At 37.6% G+C, this 24,128-nt stretch overlaps 1 protein-coding gene across 11 annotated transcripts in view; it reads right to left on the reverse strand.

Annotated features, from left to right (window-relative positions):
• The window catches only part of SBF2 (SET binding factor 2), a 232,315-nt gene that overhangs the window by 60,283 nt on the left and 147,904 nt on the right, over positions 1–24,128 (reverse strand). For all 11 annotated transcript variants that reach the window (XM_074543433.1, XM_074543428.1, XM_005494563.3 and 8 more), the window contains exon 17: positions 4,692–4,760. In XM_074543433.1, the coding sequence (XP_074399534.1) occupies positions 4,692–4,760 (69 nt within the window). The remainder of the gene's footprint in view (positions 1–4,691; positions 4,761–24,128) is intronic.

The following is a 24,128-nucleotide window of genomic DNA, read 5'->3' on the forward strand; positions in this document are numbered from 1 at the left end:
TAATTAACCTATGATTCTGAAAAATAATCCTGCTCTGAATACTGCCATTTAAAGAAATGCTTGTCTATAAATGTGGAACCCCATTCATAACATCTACACAGAGAAAACTTTACTCTTAGACTAGTACATTTTTATGGTGATATTTCCTTTATTCAAACACTTCTGAATGCCAAACAACAGAAAATTTGCAAGTGCGTTACTGTGGACTGTGCAATGTGGTAGAAAGGTATGGGAACACAAATGACCATACACAGTTTAACCACAACATTTTAGTCATAAAATTTTGGAAAAGATCCATGAGAGGTGGAAAATTTTACTATAATCTGCACAATCATGTTGAGAGGGGAACACAATTGTGTCTAACATTTGTTTGTCTAACATTCAGTGGGTGAGGGATGCAAGAGAGACTGACCAGAGCGCCAGGGATCGGCTGAGCCGTAGGGAGGGCAGATGGAGGGGCAGCACTGGGGACCCTGGGGTGGCAGCTGTGCTGCTGTGCCATTCTCCCTGTCATTGCCCAGGACAGGCTGGAACTGGAGCCTGCCCTGCTCCTGCCTGGCTGCCCTGGAGCCTGCAGAAAGGCAGCATGGGGCTCACCACATCCTGCCAGCCTGGCAGGGAGCCAGGCACAAACAGCGAGCCCAAAGCCTGGGGATGGGACAGCACTGGTTGTGCAAGCACCAAACTCTTCCTGGATGAGTTAATGCAAGGAAAACATGATTAAAACAAGTCCCTTTCCTCTCCTCCTCTCTTCCCCCACGCAGAACAAGACCTCTTTTCCACAGTACCAAGGAATACTGCATTTCCACTTTATACACAGAAGAAGTGAGCACGTACCAATTAGGCATGGGTCACTGGTACCATGAAAACATGGAAAAATTCTTTTATCTTCACATATAAATACATTTTATTTATATTGTTTCAATTTTAAACAAAATTCCAATGGTATTACTAATGGTAAACTAAAACCTTTTCCTAACCCAGAAGCAAAAATTTGTTTGTTTTTGTGACATTAACAGTACACACCAAAGTCCACTGTCACTGATGAGTCACATTTTGCTAACAGCTTGTGTCCAATATTTAAAATTTTTAAAAAGCATTGGGACTATTTTTTCTAGAAAAATTCAATTATTACTCCAGGCCACAAAAATGCAACCAGTGCTGACTTCCTGTCTATGACTTTAATCCCATCAGCTCTGACTTAGAGTGTGATCAAATCCTGCCTGATCAAGTTTCACAATAGATCACTCACCAGACTTCAGGGAGAATTCTGAAATTTCACCAGACATCCCAAGAGCTCCTAGCACGCTGTACACAGCGTGATGTTTCTTGTAATTTTAATTGGATCTGTGTAGAAATACCCTAGACTAGTTTTTAAATAAGCAAAGGCATTAAGACAAGATGGGTTACATCATGCCAGCTTGCTCCCTCCTTTAAATTTTCTGCTGTTGTACCAAAAATATTTTAAAATCCCTCAAGGCTAATGCATGACACAACCATTCCAGAATCTTACCAACATCACCTCCAAGTTTTAAGTTGTGTTACTGCTCAGTTTCTTGGCTTATCTGCTGGACTCAACCATGTCCTTCTCATTATTTATACACCTCAAACACTTGCTGTCTGCACTGTGTTCAGTAAAACACAGTGAAGTTATTTAGGAAGAACAGGTAATTGTTCCACTTGTGCTCTGCTTTGTCTTGGATAAATAAAATGAAACCTAACATTTCATGAACACAACAGTAGCTCCATAAAGGAACTGCAAAGTCATGTAACTTCTTTACACTACTTCATAGGAAGCAAGAGGAATTACTCTGACAATGAAATGCTGTGACATGAAATCCCATCACAATTTCCCATCAAAATGCTACAGCAAACATAGATGGTAAAATATCAGACTGGCCTGAACTCTATAGACTCTTAGAACTCTACTACACTTTTAGATTTACTACAGATTTTGTCACTGATAACTTGATTTGGAGTCCTGCCTGTGCAATGACACCAATGGGCACACAAAAGGAACCCTGTGCCACTGTCAGATGCACAACTCCTGTCTATTCCTGGCTACTAAGAACATTGCCCAGTCTCAAAAGGGGTGGGTGAAATGAGATTTAACAGGCTGCTGGCATTAAACATGGTATTCTGAGAACAGAAACACCAATAAAACATCTGCACCCTGCCAAGCACTGCTTCCTCCTTGGGAAGCATCAACACAATCATATGACACAGGTAAGATAATTCTTCATGTTGAAGCACAGCCTCATGCCAGGTACAATATATTCACTCTTGTCTATGACACAATTTTGAAAACCTCTAGAGAAGCTGAAAGATCCTCCAAAAAGTATAATTTTTTACTCAAAAATAATCAGTTTACTCAAAAGTATAAGTTCTACTCAAACTGAACCTTAAACTGTTAATCTGACTTTTAACTAATCATTGCAAAGTCAGTGCAATAATCTTATGTTCCGAACAGCATGTCAGTTTGTGTTTAGTATGAACAGTTGTATGCCAAAATAAGTGCTTTTGCCAAAGAATTGTATCTAATGGGACATACCAAAGGGGACCATCACTGAACCTGAGGATTAGATCTGGGAAAAACAAAATTCTTTTTCTATTATGTATTAACAGCTGGCTTTTGCAAGTTAATAGTCAGGTTATTTTAATTTTTAATTCAGGTCAGGCACATTAAAAAACTCATCATGCTTCTTCCATCAAGGGACTCACAGTTTCCTGAGTGTATTTTTAGAGTTAAATAGTCCAGGCTATTAAAAAAATATTTCAGAGAACTTTCTGTGAGAGAAATGGTGTGAGATCTTGGTACCTCTACCAAAAAATACAAATGTGTAGATGAAATTACTTAAATATATTTTATATTCAATCCAGATTTTTGCCCTGCTTGATGGTGAAATCAAAACTTGTTTAAGCTTATTTCAAAACTCCTGATACTACATTAAAAAGTCTGGTTTTATTGTCTCTCCTTTTTTTTTTTTTTTTGCCTACTTGATCAGACTTTACCAAGGTAGGAATCTAACCAAACTGCACCCACAGCCCAAACTACTCTCAAGGTAAAGAGCTATGTGGACTCTCTTGGCTATTCTTATAAGCAAAACTAAAAACCAGAAAATAAAAGAAAGCAGAAGCTTCTTAAAAATGTAGAACTTATGCAGTAAATAAGTAAGAGTAAAATAGGCAAGAGGCAAATTTCTATAGCTCATTATCTCTTCCCTCAAATTAAGTATTTGTGGCAGCAGCAAATGTGAAACAACAATTCTGCTACTGAAGGACTCAAAACAGAGGGAACAGAGAAAGACAAACTTGGATCTAAAGATGGGAGAAAGTCAGTTTGCTGGGATGAAAAATTTAGCATTACACCATGCTACTTTACTTTAGGGAAGAGTGTACAGAGTATTTTTTAAAATACTCTGTACACTCTTCCCTAAAAGCAGTTGTGGGGTATGTACAGCTATAAACTAAACCACATTTAAATAAAGATTTTTACAATTCAAATACTTAGAAGAGGAAAAAACCCTGCCACTTCATGCTCCATAAACGTTGCTAAGTACTAATTTAAATAAGAAATGTCAGGAAATCTTCTACACACTTAAGTTTGTCAAAATAGCTCTTGCCTTCAACAGATGATTCTGGTTTCTGTGATTGGTAAAGTTTCACATTTTTTATTCTAAAAACAACATGACAGAATCTTTTTCTAGTTTAAAAAAATCCAGAAATTGATTGTAATATATAATTTACACCAAAAATGACTGACTGAAGGTGGAAGCTTGCATTTTACAATTGCTATATTATTAATGCGTAGATAAGCTGTTAAAGCAATTATTGTTTTGTAATATCACAGTGTACCAATGACCAAGCACTTATTTCCCAAACTGGGTTGTATAACAACATTCACATTAAACAAAGTTATTTAATACTGCAAGCCAGACCACATTCTAAACTTATCTCCTCAGGTATGTACATCCCAAAAAGCAGGATTGGAGCTACCCAGAATTGGTGAAAATGCTATTGTATTGGGACATTGAAATAAATACAGTCATAGTACAAGAGTTCTGCTTCTGAAATAATTACTTTCAAAATTGTTTACATTTTTGTATTTACTATCACACTGTATTTTGCCACTATCAAACATTATGTACTTTCCCCCCCCAAAAAGAAACCAAAACAAGAAATTGAAAACAAATACAGAGTTAAAACAATCCAGTCACAATATCCTCCAAAATGAACAACTACACAGCCTGAAAACTTTACTTTTACTTTTGGCCAAGTACTTTATTGGCCAACTGTACTAGAGAGACCATTGTATTATATTGGCCAGTGCATGTTTAACATGCCAAATTAAACACAGTAGTACTGCAATAAATAGTTTTTACGTTGTAACATCAGAAATTATTCTTTTCTATTATTTTAGTGACTACAATAATTCAATATAATTCTCTAACCCATCATATAGCCTGCATTTAATTCTGGGGGTGTCTCACAATCTTAATGACCCAACATTAATAAGTGTCCTTCTGGAGTAACGTCCATATCAGTTCATTTGATGATTTCCATTGACATTAATAAATTTTAGAATTAATCTTCCTGCCTGTCATGTATCTCCTGTCATCTCTTTCTCCATTTTAACAATGTGTGTGATGTAAAAAAAATACAAGATAGCAGTGGTTGCAATAGACACTCACCCTATAGAAGGCAGTTGTCAGGGGCAGCAGTGCTGCAGCAATGCTGTATTCTTCTGAAGATGAACAATCCTGCAAGAAAAAAAACAAAGAAGAAAATAGGAAAAACCAGTTTATGCACTGTAAGTTCATTTCTGCTTTATGGAGTCCCTCTGGCATCCTCCTGACACACAATGGAATCTTTAATCATTCAATATAATGTAAAAATAACACACATTTATGTGTATGTATACATATATATATATACACATATACATCTTTCTTTCTATCTATCAATTTATTTTCTCATGATTTCTCCTAGACAGGTATTGCTGTGATTCTTCCCACTTCAGAAATTTATTACCCAATTTGTCATTCATATGCCTGAAATACAAATCCACTGACACAGTTTATACATAACAAGGAAAGTTTTCCTCATTTAGGAAACAATAAAAAGGTAGTTTGCTTCCATTTGGGTCAAGAGCAAACCTGACTAAAATGGAAGTGATGTGATGACCAAAGAATGCCCTTTCAAAATGTCTACATGAAGGAAGTGACATTTATGCAATATGAAATAATCACCTCCACAGCCTCTACAAAAGTTTGGCACAAGGTTAACTTTAAAAGAAGATGAAAACCCATTCTCTTCAAGTCTCTGAATGCCTCATTCAACAGTCAAGTGTGTCATTCATGTCTCTCTAGGCAGAGAAGGGTATGCCAAAGTAAATCAACTAGTAATTGTGCTGATGAAAGTCGTGATTTTATTACGGAAGTCTTTTAAAAGAAAGCAGAATTGGAATGTAACTTGATATTTAAAACTACTTGAATTTTTATGACCATAAAACCAAACAAAACACAAAAAAACCCTAACAAGAGTTAAAAATGACACTTTTAAAAAAGTGATCAGGTGTTTTTTCAGTAGCTCTTTTTGCCACTACTAAAGAACACAATAATGCACATACTTGTACAGTTGACAAATGTATCACCATTGTGGTCCTGGATGATCAATGGACAACCAACATTTCCAGTTGAACAATTAATTTTAAAATTTTTAACATCATTGTTACAGCGGGCACCCTGCAACTCAAACCACTCCTGTTAACTGTAACAACTGACCAAATGCCAAAATTGAAATATCTCAAGTGTTCCTCTGCCAGACTTTACATTTATGACTTCAACATATCAGAGTTATCTAAAACAGAGCAACTAGCAGAAACCTGGCACCAGCCAATTGTGATAGCAGAACTATGAAATCTGCTTTACAAAACCAACAATGTTATGGATTATTAGGATGTTATTTGTATCCATCTCATTCTTTGTTCTTAAATGGCTGCAGAGTGACTGTGGATTGCAGGTTTAAAACAACACACCAAAAAAACCCATCACAAGACTATTTTGCTTCTCTTAATTTTAAAGTCTATTTCAACCTCTGAGATGTCTCAATAACTAATCCTTCATCTTCTATTGCTTTAATCAAGTTCACCTAAATGGAATAGCAATGCCCATTACAGTTAAGTACAGCAGCATTTAGAAAACTGCTGACACATAAATTCTGAAAAGGGACACAACCAGTTCACAGTTGTGAAGGTTTATTCCTGCACAGAGTTACTGAGGGTTCCAATGTGTCTAACTCTGCACAAATGCCTGAATGCTCACTGTGCATGGACAACACGAGTTTGGCAAGTGCTCACACTTCATAACACACTTCAAACCTGGCAGAGGAAAACTAACAAAAATAGACACTGAAAAACTCAATAAACGTTTCAATGATGCCTCTTGGTATTGCAACACGTATGTAGCAAACCCAAATTAGTTTGTAAGATCTCAGAGCATAAGGCTAAAGGACACAGCCTCAGCTGCTTTCAATTTTCCATTTCTGCATTATTCCCTATTGTTATCCACAGCCTTAATCCCCATTTGGAAGTTAGCATACATATTTTTAGTTCAATATATGATAAATATTCTTAGTACTTTTTCACTTAACAAGAATGCTTCCCACTTAAAATTTGACTTTCCAATCTTTAGAAATGTGCAACAGCTTTCAAAGAAATACATATCTTATTTCTGTACATGATTATTCATAACCAGGTATAAAATAATCCATCCTCAATTTCAGGTTACCTACTTAATCCCTTAGCTCAAATTATTTGAAAGAGTTCGGGCTTTTATCCAAAATATACATAAAAATATCTTTATAAAAACTGAGCAATGTATCTTCACCTAGAGAGCATTCAATACTCCAAGAGCTAACATATGTCTCAAAGATATATATCATCACCATATAAACAACACATTAGATTATTTTTCCATTCCTTCCTTCAAGTATGAAATTCTCCACATATTCTATGTCAGCAGTTCATGGACTTGTAGTGTGGAAGTATTATCTCTCTATGTTTTTTTTTCTTCTCCTGTATATGACAAGGAATACAAAATTATCTCAGTTAGGAATAAATTGCAACACTGTTGGTTTGAGTGGAACTAATTAATTGTTTACTTGTATTGTTGCTGCAAGACAGAATGCCAAAGTTAAGAGAGAAATCTCAGCTTCTCAATTTTACAGACAAACCAAAGTACTGGAAATGTCATATATGTGTTGTAGGCAATTAATTTAGACCCCTGAAACAATGCAATCCAGCTGCCTTATATATAATGTCTTTACCAATTGTGAAAAATACTCTTACTGCTGCTACAAAAGTAGACAAAAATCAAATACCATAAAATAATCAAAGCTTTTCCACTTAATTTGCACAAAATGAAGCTGAAACACATCTGGGGAACAAAAATTATTTTCAGCAAATTAATCACCAAAAATCCAATGTCCTTTGACAGTGAAATGCAGACTTCCACCATGACATATGCGGAGTACTGCTTTGAATGTATGCCTAATTGAGTGAAAACCTGGCACATTGCTCTGGCCATACTGATCCTATATCCAGACATTTGCTGAACTCTGTAGCAGATTGGAAGGGTTACAGAAATTCATGTACACTTAAAACAGCTTTGCTACACTGAATTGACAAGTGAATAATAAAAGCAGAATGCTTTTCCTTACATCACTTTGACAATGCACGTGAATTACTTTTATACTCCAGTCAGTTTAAATATGCAACAAAACTTTGGTGGTTCCATATTGCCATTAGATTGCAGAGCTGAGAGCTTGGACGTTACAGATTTTGACTGCTTGGCTGGACACATGGGACTGATATGGGGGAGCTTTTGGAATCTTGTAGGTGGCTTAGGCTTCTGGTGCTGGAGGAGAGAGTCAACTCTGCTCCTCTCTCTTGATTTCAGAACAAGTTGGAATGCTTGCTTGGAAAACAAGGTATTGCACACCATCAGGAATTGTACACTACCTTGAACTGTACATCATCATGAACTGTACATTATCATGAATTGTACACAATCAGGAACTATACACCATCATGAATTGTACATCATCATGAACCTGAGATGCCCTCTGCAGTGTGGTCCTAGTGATGAACAGGAATTCATCAGGAACTGTACACCATGAGGAATTGTACATCCTCATGAACTGTACACTATCATGAACTATACATTATATAGTATAATGAACTATATGAACTATCATAAACTGTACATTATCAGGAACTATACATTATCATGAATTTTACACCATCAGGAATTGTACACAATCATGAACTGTACATCCTTATGAACTGTACATCATCATGAATTGTACATCATCAATAATTGTACGCCATCAGGAACTGTACACCATCACGAACTGTACATCATCATGAACTGTACACCATCAGGAATTGTACACAATCATGAACTGTACACCATCACAAAGCTGAGATGCCCTCTGCAGTGTGGTCCTAGTGATGAACAGCTGGGGAAAGTCACCCCAGGAAAAGATCTTCCCTGATCTGCTCCTTGACATGCAGGCTCAAGAAGGCTGCTAAGCCCCCTCTGATATCCCACAAGAGCAAGTCCAAGCCAGTGAAGTACCACAACAGTGGAGAAAAATGACCTCTTTTCTTCCATTAAACAACAACTTACACTCAGGGATTTCTGCTTTCTCTTAGTCACATGATAAAAATCTAGAAGACATGTATGGAACATCTAGATAACATTAAAGGTGGAATTTTCGTCTTAAATTCATCTTGATAGTCTCCCTCATTAACTGCTACCTGATACAGCATCTTCCTGCATTAAAACCCATTCTGCTTTAGGCACTAAGCTTTTTAAACAGAACCCACATTTTTAATAATCTACAGAAATCTGAGTATGCCAAAAACTTGGGATCTAATTTTGCCGTACTTTCAGGAACACTCCAATACATGGAATTACCCACAGGCCTGGCTATCACATGAAATCACTGTAGCATGCAGTGAATGCATCCAAACTGAAAAGCTGAACATGGCAGCACTTGATCCATACCTTTTTGGCAGCACAGGAGGATGCGTGCATGCTGTTAAAAATGCTGCTCAACACTGCACTGTCCCTCCTGAGAACAAGTGAAGTCAATTTTCAGGCATACAAAGAGCATTCATCACCCTGCAGGACTAAGCTCAAAATGAATCCAAAAAAAAAAAAAAAGAGCCAGAAACTTTAGGGTCAGATGTGTTTTTAAAGCACCAAACCAAAAACTGTTAAGTCAGCACATGTAACTATGTGCAGAACATCAGCTGCAAATTACAGGTGAAACATAAGTTACAAATTCAACAGATTACTTCATTGGCGTCAGGTTTGAATCCCAGTTCTAACAGATGCATTATGTGGGCAGGGTTTTACTAAATCACAGAATTTTTATTATTGATGCAGTTTATATTTTGGAAATATGAACTGTCAATCCCAGTGCACAAGCTACTACTTTTGTCTAAAGCAGTAAAGGAATTCCTTCAAAACATTAGAAAAATGTTTTGTTTCCTAAAAGGAATAGAGATTCATCAGGTAGAACTGCAGTGTTATTCATAATCATGCCTTAATATTAATGAGGTTATTTTTCATTTTTATTAGATAAGCTGCATAGATCTGACACATTCACCTACGAAGTCATCTTCTCGTTCATCTTCTTCATTCAATTAATGCAATTGAACTATTACAAATGAGTTTTGATCAAAGAAATCCTCTTCTATGTAAACTGATGTTACCATCAATGTCTTTTATATTCAGTCTTTGCAGAATCGAAAATGCAAGTAAATAAACTGCCTATTTAACAATATCAGATTATAGCTAATATAATTATATGCTGCCTTGAAAAACCACAGTACTACTTGGAATTTCCAAAATAACTTTTAAAAGTATTTAACTTACAAGTTTTAACTTCACAGATAAAGCCACAGTTAAAATTACAGAGTTTGCTGAAATAAATGCCAATATGACAATAATCACTTATATTACCTTTACTAGCATCCCATAATTAACATGAAAGTTTAAATATTACTATTAGAATCACAAGCAAAATTGCTTTTTTAGGTGAAAATTCATGCACATTTGCTTTCTTGCTAATATTCATACAGAGCTTTGTCTAGCGAAGTCACCATCAATGCCAGCTGCTGCTCTGCTTTACAGTGGGATCAAACTTTTCCTTTTTTTTGTTGACAAAGGTGAAATCAAACCTTATTGAAGCAGCTACAATTTTATTAAGTAGAACTCTTCTGGGACCTGAGAAACAGGATGAAAAGTAGACACACTGAGAAAGTTCACAGAGCTGACTACCTGCTGCCTTATCTTTTGACAGAACTACAAGAACAAACTCAAAACTTGGGAGATACTGCCCTACAAAATTCTAATTATTTTAAAAACTTCTTGTCTTGATAAGAATGTAAAGAGCTCTTCCAAAGTATTAATGTGCAAAAACCAACTCTTCCTTCATGCATGACCCTAATACATTTTATGTGTCGCTCATTAACACAAGCTTTTAATTTTATTTTGTGTTCTGCCTAAACACTGGTGCAGAGATTCACAGTTAATAAAACCAAGACAAGGACACACTTATTGTCTGTGGTTTCCAGGTTTAACACTGATCAGATCTCTGGGCTTTTGATGAGCAGCTTCTCGTACTGCTGCCTGGGCTGACAGCAATAATTGAACACCAAGTCCAGATCTCAGACTTGACCCATACTTTGAATTCTGCCACAATTCCTTCACCCTCTATGGCCATCTCAGTGATGCCAGTGCAGTTTGCAGAAGACCAAGGAACAGCACCCAACCCAGGAGAATCCTCACTGATTTGTTTTGACTTTTTGGTCTTTCTGCCTGATCAGAAGCTTTTGCAATGATCATTTAATTAAGGAACCCACCCTGTCAGCAACAGGATGCAAGTTATTGTAGAGCTGTCATTCCAGGCAGGAGATCCAGTTTTATTTTAGAGGTATTCTACTTCCTGAGGAACTTCATGTTTGTCTTCACCTGGCCCTGAATCATCATAAGTTTGCCTGCCCTTGAAGCACAGTGGTATAAGGAGCAGGATTCAATCAAGGCAGTTCATATGCAATTATACAAGCATGTGGTGTTCAATGATTTTTAAGCTTCCTTTTGCTTTACTCTACACATTCACAAGCTAGCAAATGCAACATATTTTCTCTGTGCAGTCCCATCCTACTCCTGATCTCACAGCAAGTGAAAACAAGGAACAAGATTTCACTCAAAGGAGAGCTGTCAAGCCCCCCCAACCCCCACACTTTCTCAATAAACACATTTCTGTCTAGGCTTGAGGTTAGTCATTTCCTCCTCCTCTTTACAAATTACTTCTAGGAGATCAGGAACCCAAATTTTTATGTGCATAAATTACACATTTGTCACTGTATTTTTTTGTACCCTAGAAGCCTAAAAACATGTAACTTTTTTTGCAAGATACTGATAAAAACAAGAATGCCATCCCTAGCGTCTCAGCACATCTGAGTTTCTTTAACAGAAATGCCATGCATGTTTCTGAATACTGTCATGAGGCCCATGGCAATAAAGTTCAACATACTCAGGCTGTAATCTTCTCCCAAGGAAATGGTTGGGATGCCAAGATGCCTTTTGACTTTTATTTCACAGCAGGGCTTCATTCACAGTGACTCTGTCCAAACCTTAAACTACACCAGCTGTGATACAAGGTCCTGCACAGCAATTTGTAAAAAGTTTTGACAAACAACACTCAAATGATAGAATACATTGCAATTCACGATAAAAAAGTGATCAATATCCATTAACTGCTCAGTTGGAGGGGGTGATTAATTGATAATATATCTAGGAACTGCAGGGTGCTCCTGGAGCCCTGGCAGACCAAAACACTTCTGCAGCCACTGCAAAACATTAACATAGGATACTCTGTAAACTGCTGCACAGCCAGCCTGTTTAATTGAGTTAGGGAGCAGAGAAATGCTTAAGACACTAAAAGAACTATTAAAATAGATGCCATATTACATTATAGTCCAGTAATATATTTCCAAATCAGTTTCACAAGTACACAGGATGCAACCTTACTCCCAGCAGCATCTCCTCTCCTAAATTTTAAAGCAAAAACTTTAAATATATATACTGTCATAAACTTTCAAATATGTACTAATACATTCACCTTGTTTAACTTTAATTTTACTGTTCTTTTCTATGATTCATGTGATTTTCCAATTCCACATACTTTTAATAAAAATGCATCACATCCAAATATGTACTAATACATTCACCTTGTTTAACTTTAATTTTACTGTTCTTTTCTAAGATTCATGTGATTTTCCAATTCCACATACTTTTAATAAAAATGCATCACATCATCAGAGCAGATTCTATACAATTTTTACAACTAACAGGAATGAATTCCAAAAAAAAAAAAAATCAGATTTATATGGGTATATATGGTAAAGTGATTCACTGAAAAATCAGTTTTTCACTTTAGAAGAAAAACATTTGGATAGAAATGGAATTTTACATCCATCTTCTGTCATGCAATGAGCCGACGCTCAGTTCAGAGCAGCTACCAAAAGATTTTGGGTCTAGTTCACCATGGAGAAACTGAACAGTGTCTGATGAAGTATAACTTGGAAGTAGAGCTCACTGAAAATTTTCCACTGAATAGCACGTGATAGCAAAATAATTTTTTATTTATGCTAAGAACCCTCAATGACATCATAGGAAAGAGAACTTCTAATCCTTAAGGTTCTCCCCTTGGGAGACTCAGTCTCTTGCCAACTGATTTTTTGGAGAACCAGAAATAAAATCTTTGACAAAAATTCAAAGAAGGCAAGGAACAGGTCTGGGGGAGCTACAGACTGGACAGTAGGGAGCAAGTCCTCATAGAGAGCATTTCCAGACACAGGAAGAACACAAAAGTGATTTAGAACACAAAAAAACAACTGACCAAGGAAAACAGGATCATTTTCTTCAATGAAATACCGAGTTCGGTATCTAAGGAAAGAGCAGCCTGTCTTTTGCAGGCTCCTTTGGTACCCTTGGGGACAAGCTGGGAGAGAAAGTCTGGAGGAAAGAGTGGAAAACTGACTGCATTGTCAGGCTCAAGGTTTAGCAGGTAGGTGGTTCTGAATCCTCTTTTCAGGGCCTGATACTGTGGTGAATGTTTTCATTAACAACATGGAAAATGGCATGAAATGCACCCTCATCACATTTCTGACTGACATCAAATCTGGGAGAGTGGTAAACATGCTGGAGGGCAGGACTGCTGCTGACTGGCATCACAGCCTGGCAGACACAGACTGAAAGAGCCTCCTGAGCCTCCCAAAGAGAAAGTTCTGTACAAGGGACAGGGTAACTCCATGTGGAAACATGGACTACAAAGGAAGAGCACTAGGAGCCATGTATAGCTGTGCTATACACGTCAAACCAAGTCAAAAATCCTACAACATTAGTCTCACAAAGAGTTATAGCAGGGGCAAAAGAACAAAATAATTAGGAAGTTTATGGATCTGAACCAAGAGACTATCAGGAGAGAGCACAACTGAAAGAATCTCAAAAAACCTAAATAAATATATAAAAAGAGCATGTTCAACCAAGAGAGACAGAAATTATTGGCAAGAAAGCTGATGCCAGTTTTATGTATCTTTATCTATGTCCAGTGCATCCACAGGGTTCTGGCAGGTGAACCCTAGCCCATGTTTGCCTGGCTGTAGCACTGCCCCTGGCAGAGGCATTTTCCACCAACTGCCCGCAGAGGGGTCTCTTCAGTACATACTTGACATCATGCTGCAGGACAGCTTTGGGCCTTTTAAACCAATCTTGATATTACTGAAAAGCTTTCCTCCATTTTTGGCAGGGGCACCAGATGTTCTGTGCACAGCTGCACCAAAGGACAACAGGACCGACACTGACCAGCTGCTCCTGGAAGAAGTTTTCTTGGATCAGCTCCGTTGGTGCAGCCCCGTTTCTGGATCCATGAAACAAGTGTCAGCTGCTGGAAGAGGATATTTCTGGGATGACCTGCAATGGCTGCAGAATTTCAAGGATGACAAGTGGTGTTTTGTGGGTTTTTCTGAGGAAATTGCGATTAAAAGGTTCTGAATCTTGAATCCAGCCAGCGAGGGCTTTTCCACGCTCAGGCACAGATGACGCACCATGTTAGCTGTGCTGGTGAACTTGACAGAACCTAAAATCCCTCCTGCCAACTCCACTGCCAGACCTCTCTGCTCCTTAATAGGCTGGAATGTAAATCTCCAGTTATGTTTCAAAGAGTAGTGCAGCTTTAACAACATTAATGGAAGCTGCTGTAGAAATTGCTTAATCCAAAAACCAACCTTGAAGCAACAACCAGAATTAGGCACACTGCACATCATGAAAAAATCATGTTACTAGAGCAGTCATCAGACATATCCCATTTTTCTGGAGAAAAGAAATTCCAGCCATAAAGTCAATTCAAGGGTAAACAGTTCATAGAAAAGAATACCTGAAGCAAATTTGGGAACTGAAAGACATATGTTGTGCATGATTAAGCAGCATGTTGTAGAGCAGTGTCCACCTTGATTAACACATCAAATCTGTGTGATCAAGGAAGAATGTTGCTACAAAGCCTGAAAAGCCCAAGAGATTCTGAGATTTCAAGCCTGCTTGATTTAGTAAAGTGCTCCCTCCAAGACAGCATCCATCAACATATATTCTAATATTTATTCTAATACAATTATTTAAACTATGAAAAAGGAAAACACAGAAAATGCAATATTTTCATTTAACTTAATGTTAATATTTTCAACTTTCTGATTGTACTTTTCAGTGCATTGACAGCAGCCACCTCTTTCATACAGACACAGATTTTATTTAATATCTTACACTTTTTGGTGGTTCAATGCACATAAGATGTGGGAGCTATTTATTATGAAACCTTATTAAAAATTTCTTGATAATTGACAAAATGTTTGCTTTCTAAGAATCCAAGTGAAAACAAGCATGAAGCATTTTTTGTAAGAGATAAAGACAATGGAGAACCAGTAAACCAATTTTGAACTGGCAACTGTAAAACTAATCCTTCAGTCTTAAGTTTGCTGAACTGATACTTTTCTATGGAATTTTTAAATGGCTTCAGGAAATAAGAAGGTTAGAACTCCAGGAGGTAATTCCTCTAACTTTGGTTACAGAAGTGAAAAAGTAAACTCCCAAAACATTCTAGTTCGTCATCCAGCTGAAGAGGCATGTTTGGATGTTCTTAAAAAAATTCCTGTTCTCTGTAAAAACTGTTTGGCAGGGCAAACACAACCAGAGGAAAGAAGACATCCTTGAGCTTGCTGTGGGACCAAAGAGGCAGAAGTGCACTAGCAGTCCTTCCAGCAAAATTATTTCTTTGGTACAAATTCTAGGAAATCTTGCTACAATCCCTTTCTGTTCCACGGCCTTCTAAACCACTGCTAGTAGCAACATCCAGCTAACTAGCCACAGAGAAAGCCATCTTTGCCAGATTTTGGATTGCCAGCTAATCCATTTTAAAACCCTGACAAATCTTCTCCTAGGCTATCTGATCTTCCTTCCAGAAGGTTTTGTTCCAAACACCTGTTTTGTTCTTATTTCATTGACATTTCAAGAAAAAATGCAGAAAGGGTAGTTCTGCTATGTAATCACAGTACATGGCAAGGAGAAGTTTAATAAAAACTTCTGTACCTTGGGGTACAGTGAAATACTGGTGAAGTTCTAAGTCCAAACTATAATCATACTGTTTGAAATTCTTTCCTCACAATTCATATTTAGAGCTTTCAGAAGGTGAGTCAGATTGCAATGGCTGGATAAAAAAGAATGGGTAGTGAAAACAAAAACTGAGAAGTTCAAGCATTAGCAATGGCTTTGGCATCCCAAAACCAGCATGACTCCAATTTCAGACAACACACAAGCAAATCACCAATGAGTACAGAACACAATTCTGAAGATCAACAGATAATTTCTGGACAGTGTGGCATTACTGAGTGCACATACTGAATGAAACACCCTGTATCAGCAAGAACTATCAGCCATGTACAATAAATGCGATGACTCCAATGATAAGTATTTCTTATCTGTGTCTCCTCCTAACAAGAAATATGAGTAGGTATCCTGATGCATTTGACCATCTTCTTGTTCCTTTTATCTTACCATAGTTCTAAGTAGCAAAGAAACCCTCAAGCTTTCAGGAAGACCTTCACTATCACAGCTCACATAAATCCCACAGTACCCCTTACCTTCTCTTTCAGTACCACACTTGTGTTGATGCCACTTTTTGTCCAAGTTCCTCATGCTGCTAAAATTTTAGATCTTGTTCTTTCCTGTTTTTCAAGGACATTTAGTAATGCAGCTTTCTGGTTCAGTCCTGTGAGACATCCTGCCAGGTGCTGCTAGTCAACAACTCACTACAAATTTTAAATACTCTTACTTACCACCCTTCTTCCTTCTTCAAATCCTCTCTTAAGCACAGAAACTAAATTAATGCATTTTCTAAATGAATACACAGGGTGAGAGCTGGCTGCATCAGCATGATGCTGCTGTGTCATCTGCTGGAGCCCATTGGTGCAACAAGACATGAATGTGATGATGCAGCCAAAATTCACCACTGCTTTAACAACAAACACCAGAGGTGCTACAGACCTGATTTTGATGAAAATCTCTACAAAATACCTTATCATTAAACTGGTTGGAATAATTAATTGATTAAATTTAATATGATTTGCTGGACTGATTTTAAATTAATCCATTCCATTGCCTACTGTTACCATGTGCAGGCTGCATCTTGAATTTGGAAAGTAGAATATTACAAACACTGTATTATAATGCAGACAAGGAAAAATATGAAGTTTCTAAAGAAGAAGTGCTGAAAATCATGGCAACCTCATAATCCAAGTTGATTTAAAGTGTATTATTATTATTATTACTACAGTTATTATTATTATTACTAATAATACAGTTACTATTATTATTACTACAGTTACAGTGAGATCTAGAAAGATATTTCATTTCATATACCTGAAAGAGACTATTACATGCCAATTGTATGGAATTTACTTACATATAACAAAGGATTTGTATTCTCTAAAGTGATGTTTAACCAAGTAACATTCCAAGTAAATATTTTACAAAGTGTGCAACTGAATAAAGGACTTAATTTAATCAAAAGAAGCTGGTTCTGTCCTCAAAAGTCAAATAATCTGTATAGAAAATCAAATAAATTTGTTTATTTACAAACATTGTGGGACTTTAGACTGTTAAACATCCAATTCAAATTCTTAGCTCCCAGAGTTTTGGACCTCAGAGTTCAAGATCTAGGGGAGAGGCGGAGAAAGGGGCTTGTGGGATTTGTTTGTTTGTTTTATCTATAGACATTAGGTAAAGTAATTTTTAAATACTTTGTTGGATCACTAGGTACCAAAGCCTGCCCCCATGACTGAGTACAGGGAGGGAATTACTAAAAATAATCCTCATTAAAGCAGGTTTACATGGCATTTTCCATGAATCCTAAAAGCCAATTAATTTAAGTCATAATTCTGGGCTGTAATATTGAAAAAGAATGTGAACAGCTGCAAGAATTTTTTACAACATGTGCAGATTGTCAAATGCTCTTTTGTTTACACCTTTATTTTGTGCTCTTGTTCTAGAATGGCACACACTTTTAATGTAACAGCAGAGGTAAGTCTTTTACTATAAAGAATTGATCCTTATGCCTTTTTCTTTAGAAATCATTCTAAAATGTCACACAGTTCACTACTGTTTGTTTGTCATACTAATGTATTTGTCAAAGTTTACACAAGATACTGACAAACCCCAGAACTGGCCTGTGTTTTATGGTATTTATCTCAGCACCACACTTCAGTTTTTGAATGCAAGCTGCTGAGATCTCAATTGTTTAAACCAAAGGTTATGCAAACATGACAGCAGCCAAATGATTAGAGGGCTTTGGATATTCCATTTTCTGTCTGCTTCAGAAATGGCTGCATGTGAAAAATAATGAGGCTCTAGCAGCCACCCATTAGGAATTTTTATGCAAATTCCTGTAAAATCAAACACTTAGAAACTTCATAAAATTCCTTATAGAAAGAACAAAGCAAACATGTCCACCTGGCATGTTTCTCCTGGTGGCCTTGCAGAAATGTCTCACTGCAGCTTCTCTACCTGGGCTTACCAGCTGCTTGAAGGGTGAAGTGCAAGGGAAGGAAGAGCAGACACCACAACACACAGGAATTCCTTTTCCTAAAACCAGACTGTGCACATGTGGTGCAGTCACTGCATGGGTACAGCAAATCTATACCATGCAATATTCTGCCATTTGTACACACTGAATGCCACTCAGAGCAGATGAAGTGCATGTACACAAAATTAACAGTGTTTTATACACATTTCTATAGGGAATGATGGACCTGTACTGAAATACACTTTATAAACATACCTGACATCTTAGATAAAACCAAAATTCCATGTGTTACTTCCTCCTTTTTAGAGATATAAAAACTATAAAAACAGAAGTCACTGATTTCACATAGCCTGTTATATCAGCAAAGTGCGTCTTCTTTCCAACATGAAAGACTTTTTGTTTTGGTTTGTTTTTTACCACCTTTCATCAGTTCACCTCCTTCCCAGCCAGGCTGGAGAGCAACTGCACAGCAGCCCAACACAATTCCTAAGCCAGACTTGTTTTATTTACAGCAGTGAGCAGAGCACAAACACGTCTGCTTTTCATCACGATGACCAAAAATATTCAGAACACGGAGTTATTAGGAACACTTGGCAACCACAAGGCCACAATTAGCAGCAATGATCACTTCATAGCAGTCAGAGCTTACCATGTCAACACTCCAAGGAGCTCCATGGCTTCAGTGACGTACCTGTGTGTGAGCAAACACAGGGGAGCACATCCTGCACCAGCAGCAAATGGGAGAGGGTTGCTGAAGGCCAGCAAAAAGGAGACATCCACGAAGAGTAAAGCCTGAGTAAAGCCTGCTCCAGCTGCCCAACAGCACAGAGAGCCATCTGGGATGGATGGGTTTGTAGCACCCTCCTCATCCTGCTCAGGGAAATTCCCCTGTGAGCCCCAAAGCTGCAACCAGCCAGAGGAGCTGCTGGGGCCACTGCTCATGTGCCGTTCTGCTTGTTCTTGTATCAAAACCAACATCCCCCTATCATTTGGTATTTTTATACAATATTAAGCAAAGACACTTAAAACAAGGCTGGCCCTGCTCTGGTATGCCTGTACACATGATGTGCACACACTGAGGGCAGGAGGAAGTGTGTGGACACAACATGTAGTGGGCAGAAGCCAGAAGGGAAGGGAGGGAAGTTGAAGGCAGATACAGGAATGGACAGCATGCCATGGGACTCTCATTTCTGCTAATCCCTCTCTTTTCCTTTCCTTAAGTAACAGTCTTGTGCAACAGTCATGCAGGGCAGGCCCGTGCAGAAGATTAACAGAAGCAGGGGCTCAGAAATCTGCAGGAAAAGAGCAATTTAGGAATTTCCCTGCCACACACGAGCTCATTCCTGAACAGCACTGCTGGCACAGCCCCAGTGTGACAAGCAGCCATGATTTTCTGCTGCCTGGTCATCAATAACCCATCCTTGCTAAAACCACAGAGGCAGTTTGACAGAGCTGGAGACACCCCCTGGGGCATGGGCACACAGGCAGAACCAGCCAGACATCTCACTGGAGACACCCCTGCACACACTAATGTCCCCAAGGATGCCACAGGGAATTACCTGGACACTGGCACTAACACAGGGAGAGTCCTGGCCCAAGGAATGGCTGCTGCCATGCCAAAGGGGTCACCACGCTTGGCACCTGCAGTGTAGGGAACACTGACTGGCCTTCCAGCAGGGGTAGGGAAGCAGTGCCATGACAGCAGCACAAACACACCCACTCCATGATGTAGCCTTGCCAAGAAATCAACTCTGTTCTCTGGGTTTGACAAAGAGACACCCTTGACTGCAATCTCCCAGACTCTGCAGCCATCCTATGATGAGTATAACAAACAGAATGTTCCTGAGAGCAAAGGAAAGAAAAATGAAAACTGATCAACAATACAATCTTTTACAGTGTATTTCCATTTGTTTTTTTCAGAGAAATTATGTGAGCACTATCAGTTCAATGTCAGTACAACGATATTCTGGAACTGTGCAACCTCTTGGGAAAAAGACATCAGAAAGATTCAAGACTAGCAACTTATTTTACTAAGTCCAGAATTTTATAGGTGGACCCCTGAAAAGTCAACAGGATGATAATGCTGTTATTTCAACTTTTTGGAAATCATGTATCCTCTGATACATGGTTTTGTCTAAACCATATAATGTGACCAAAAAACCATACCAAAATCATGTTCAGCACAACACAGAATTAAATATGGAAGCTTGAAGCCCAAGCCTTAAACACTGGAATGTGCTTTTCCCCCACTTAAATAATACCATTACTACATCTAACATGATGAGAAAGTTCAAACTGATAATAACTGATGAATTAGTAGAATTAAGTGTGGACCTGTTGAACTCTCAGGATTTCTCTTCATGTCTCACCTTCTATGCTTTAGAATACCTCTAAATATTTTTAAATAGTGCTGTTTTTCCAAACATGAATTCTGAGACTCTGCTTCCAGGAATGCAAGTCAAACTGAGTAACAAAAGACAGGTTACAAAATAAAAATCCAAAAGGGGAGAAATCTACTGTAACCCTCCAAAATAAAGATGTTTAGCAACATAGTTTTCAACATAAAATATGAGAAATGCTATCTCATGTAACCTTCATATTGCCAAGAATTTGAATCATATGACACACACACCGAGCTGATTTTCTCTCAGGAATAATAAAATCTTTCTTGTTATTGGACAGTATTTGCAAACCTCTGAATTCTGAGAACTGACTGATAGGTTTTTAAACTTTATCTGGTGGCAAAATTGAATACAAAAGTCACTTGCCTTAGAAAAATAAATTTAGTATTAGTTATAGAATGCCACAGTTTTTAATTTTGCTTATCAAAGTTTCTTTCACAACAGACTGCATAGCAAGTGCTACAAAGAGGCCCTTCTTACACTGTGGCACAGAAGTGACAGAAGTCACTGAAGTGACACAGAAGAATCACAATCAAAGTTCTAGAGGCAAAATAAATCAGTATTATCTTCCATCTGCTTCTGGCCAATGTTGGAGAACAGATGATGGCCCAGATGTGCCTTTGCTGTAACCTAATACAGGTTACATTTTTAATTTTGTCCTGGTTGCTATTAAGTTGTGTTTCATACTGTACACTACAAGTATACTTCTAGAATATTCAGTATAATCTATTTGAAAGATAAACACCTGGTTGTTGCCACTATGGAAAGCCATAGTGATCTACCTAAAGCACTGAAACAATGACGAATTAGTTGACTATCAAAGATATTCTCTCAGTTACAGAGGTACAACACGTGTTTACTGACACAGAAGTGACACTGGAGCAGGTCCCAAAGCAGCACTGGTGACTCTGTAACTGTCAGATTCAATCAGATCACAAGAAGACCTCACTCCTTCCCTGCAGCTTAAGACCAGTATTTGGAGTATTTACGTATTTATCAGTTTTATGCACAATTTTTCCACTTGAACCACATTTAGATTGAGAATCCAGATGTCTGGGGCAGATGTGTTTTCCAATTTGACTCACATTTGCCAAGCAAACGCATTAATATGCAGTTAGGCAATATTACTGACCAACATCTTAGAGAGGCAGTGTTGTACTGCAGCATCCTGGAGCTCTTCCTTTCAAACAAAGTTTCATCTGTTCCAACTACCCAACAAAGGTGTCCTACATTATCTGAAGAGAATCCTTCCCCAGAAATAAATTTTCTAAGGAAGACTAATTGTTACTGTCAAATATTTTATGCAAATTGCTTTGAATGTCTTTTAAATACGAAAATTGTTTCAGCTTATCAAATACCATCCCCACAAAGTATTCAGGCCTCTTCTTGTTTTTACTACCATTTAATTTACCAAATTAAGTGCAACTACATTTCAAAACACAGTGTTCACTTTTGCTGCCAGAGGAAAGCTAGAGAGACAATTGAAATTCTGGACAAGTTATGAATACAGAAATATGCAAATTGAATACAGATGAATACAGAAATATGCAAATTGAACCTTGAGATGGTTTCTGCCACAAATTCTGAACAAGTATTAAAAGTAAAATGTGTTGTTGAAAACATAATTACATAGAAGTGTTTCCCTGCTAAAAAAAAAAGGGCTTTTTAGTTGCAAAAAGTTAAGTATTCTTTTCTGAGATTTCTGCAGATGTTATTATAGAAAATTAAAACAAAGAAAAATGTGTAAAATAGCAATTTATGTGGAACTGCAAATTTTTCTGAGGTAACCACAGCAGAGGAGAGCAAGTCTGACTGAAATAGTGTTTAGAACTATAATTTCACATTTTTATCTGCAGTAGTATCTGTTTGAATAAACTGAATTGCCAATCAATATTAAGCTGTCACAACACTGCAGTTTTTTTAGCAGTAGTTTAGTCATACAACATACGGAACAGAACACAATGCTCCTGCTCCTCTATCAAAGGTAATAATCACTCTGGTAAGACAGGCTGATTTAAATGTTTGTCACAGGACATGATTTTTCAGTGGAAAAAGTCTTATTCAGGGCATGACAACAAAGTTTTCAGCAAGTGGTCAGTGATAATTCCTAGCAGAGATAAAATAAAGTGACTGGGAATTTACCTGTCCTCATCAGAAGGTATCTGCTTTCATCCATGACCATTACAATCCCCAGGTAATTTTGATCTTCCTACTACTAAAATCTATCAGAAATACTTCTCTCATTTCTATTTCAGCAGCAGTAATTGCCAATACCTCTCAGACACAGAAGAGCATGTTTAACACTTGAATACTGACTTGCTGCATCATACCTCACTTTATGTATAAGGCCTCCTATAGTCTACCACAGGTGCTAAAGAAGGCAGATTAACATAAAACTCTGAAGTACTATTCCACAAATCATAAGCCTATTAAAATCTGCAGGTTGCACCTGTTATCAGTTGAAAGATAGTTTTAAACAATTTATTTTAAGACAATTTAAAACAATGCACCTCTTGGACTGAGAGAACTCAAGCTGACAACCACCAGAGGTGTGGCAAATCCAAGTTTTTCCATCTCTAGAGAAATTGGTAAAATACCACCCTCACTTCTTCCCAGCTGCCAAATGGTTAGATCAGATCCTTGGGGAAATACAGCCTATGGAATTGCTCATTAAAATCAAACAGCTATTTACTTGAAGCAATAGTAGGAGGAATTTATTCCATTTCCTTAATCTCTTCTCAAGCCAGACAGACATGAGCCCAGCAAAAATATACATGGTGGGATTATCACAAGCATTTTGTTAACATACTGCTCTTCATGCACAAAATGAGTATACAGGGGCTCTGAAAAAGCATCTGACCTTTATTTTTGTGGACTCCACTAAAAAAGAGATTAAATTCTATTAAATGAAAACACCTGCCACTAGACAATCAGAAAAATCTTGACTAGCAATGGAGGGCTCTGCATTAGACTTGCAGAGTGCAATCTTCCTGATTTTGTAACACCTGGCACTTCACAGTAAGACAAAGAATTCCTAGAAATGGCCAACCTGCATCTCTTCTAATTCTTAGGTTTTTGTGTCTTTTAACAGACACTGCTTAAATTACTTGGTCCTACGACCTGCAGCTAACAGAATTCATGTGTCTACAGCAAAATGCTGACTTGTTGCAGCCCACTGCAGCAAGGGCAAACTTATTTAACTTCCTTTCTCTTGAACTGATACAGGGAAGCTCCAAAATGTCACAATTTACACATTGTTTCAAATAACACACATGAGCAAAGTGCACAGACAAATTATAAATCATGGTTTTATCTTAATAAATAACTTCATATGTCATAGAAGTAGATGTTAAAAATACTTGCTTCCAACTCACTGCCCAGTGTCAGGAGTTCAGATGTTTGCATGTTGGCCATACTTACTTCTGAGAAGTGAAAACTTTCATTTCATATTTTCAAAGATATGAAAATATTCTTGGTGGGGGGAGGGAGACATAAAAACTGTGCCTCCTTATTTGATCT

Source organism: Zonotrichia albicollis, chromosome 6, assembly GCF_047830755.1.
Source record: "Zonotrichia albicollis isolate bZonAlb1 chromosome 6, bZonAlb1.hap1, whole genome shotgun sequence".
Classification (NCBI taxonomy): Eukaryota; Metazoa; Chordata; class Aves; order Passeriformes; family Passerellidae; genus Zonotrichia; species Zonotrichia albicollis.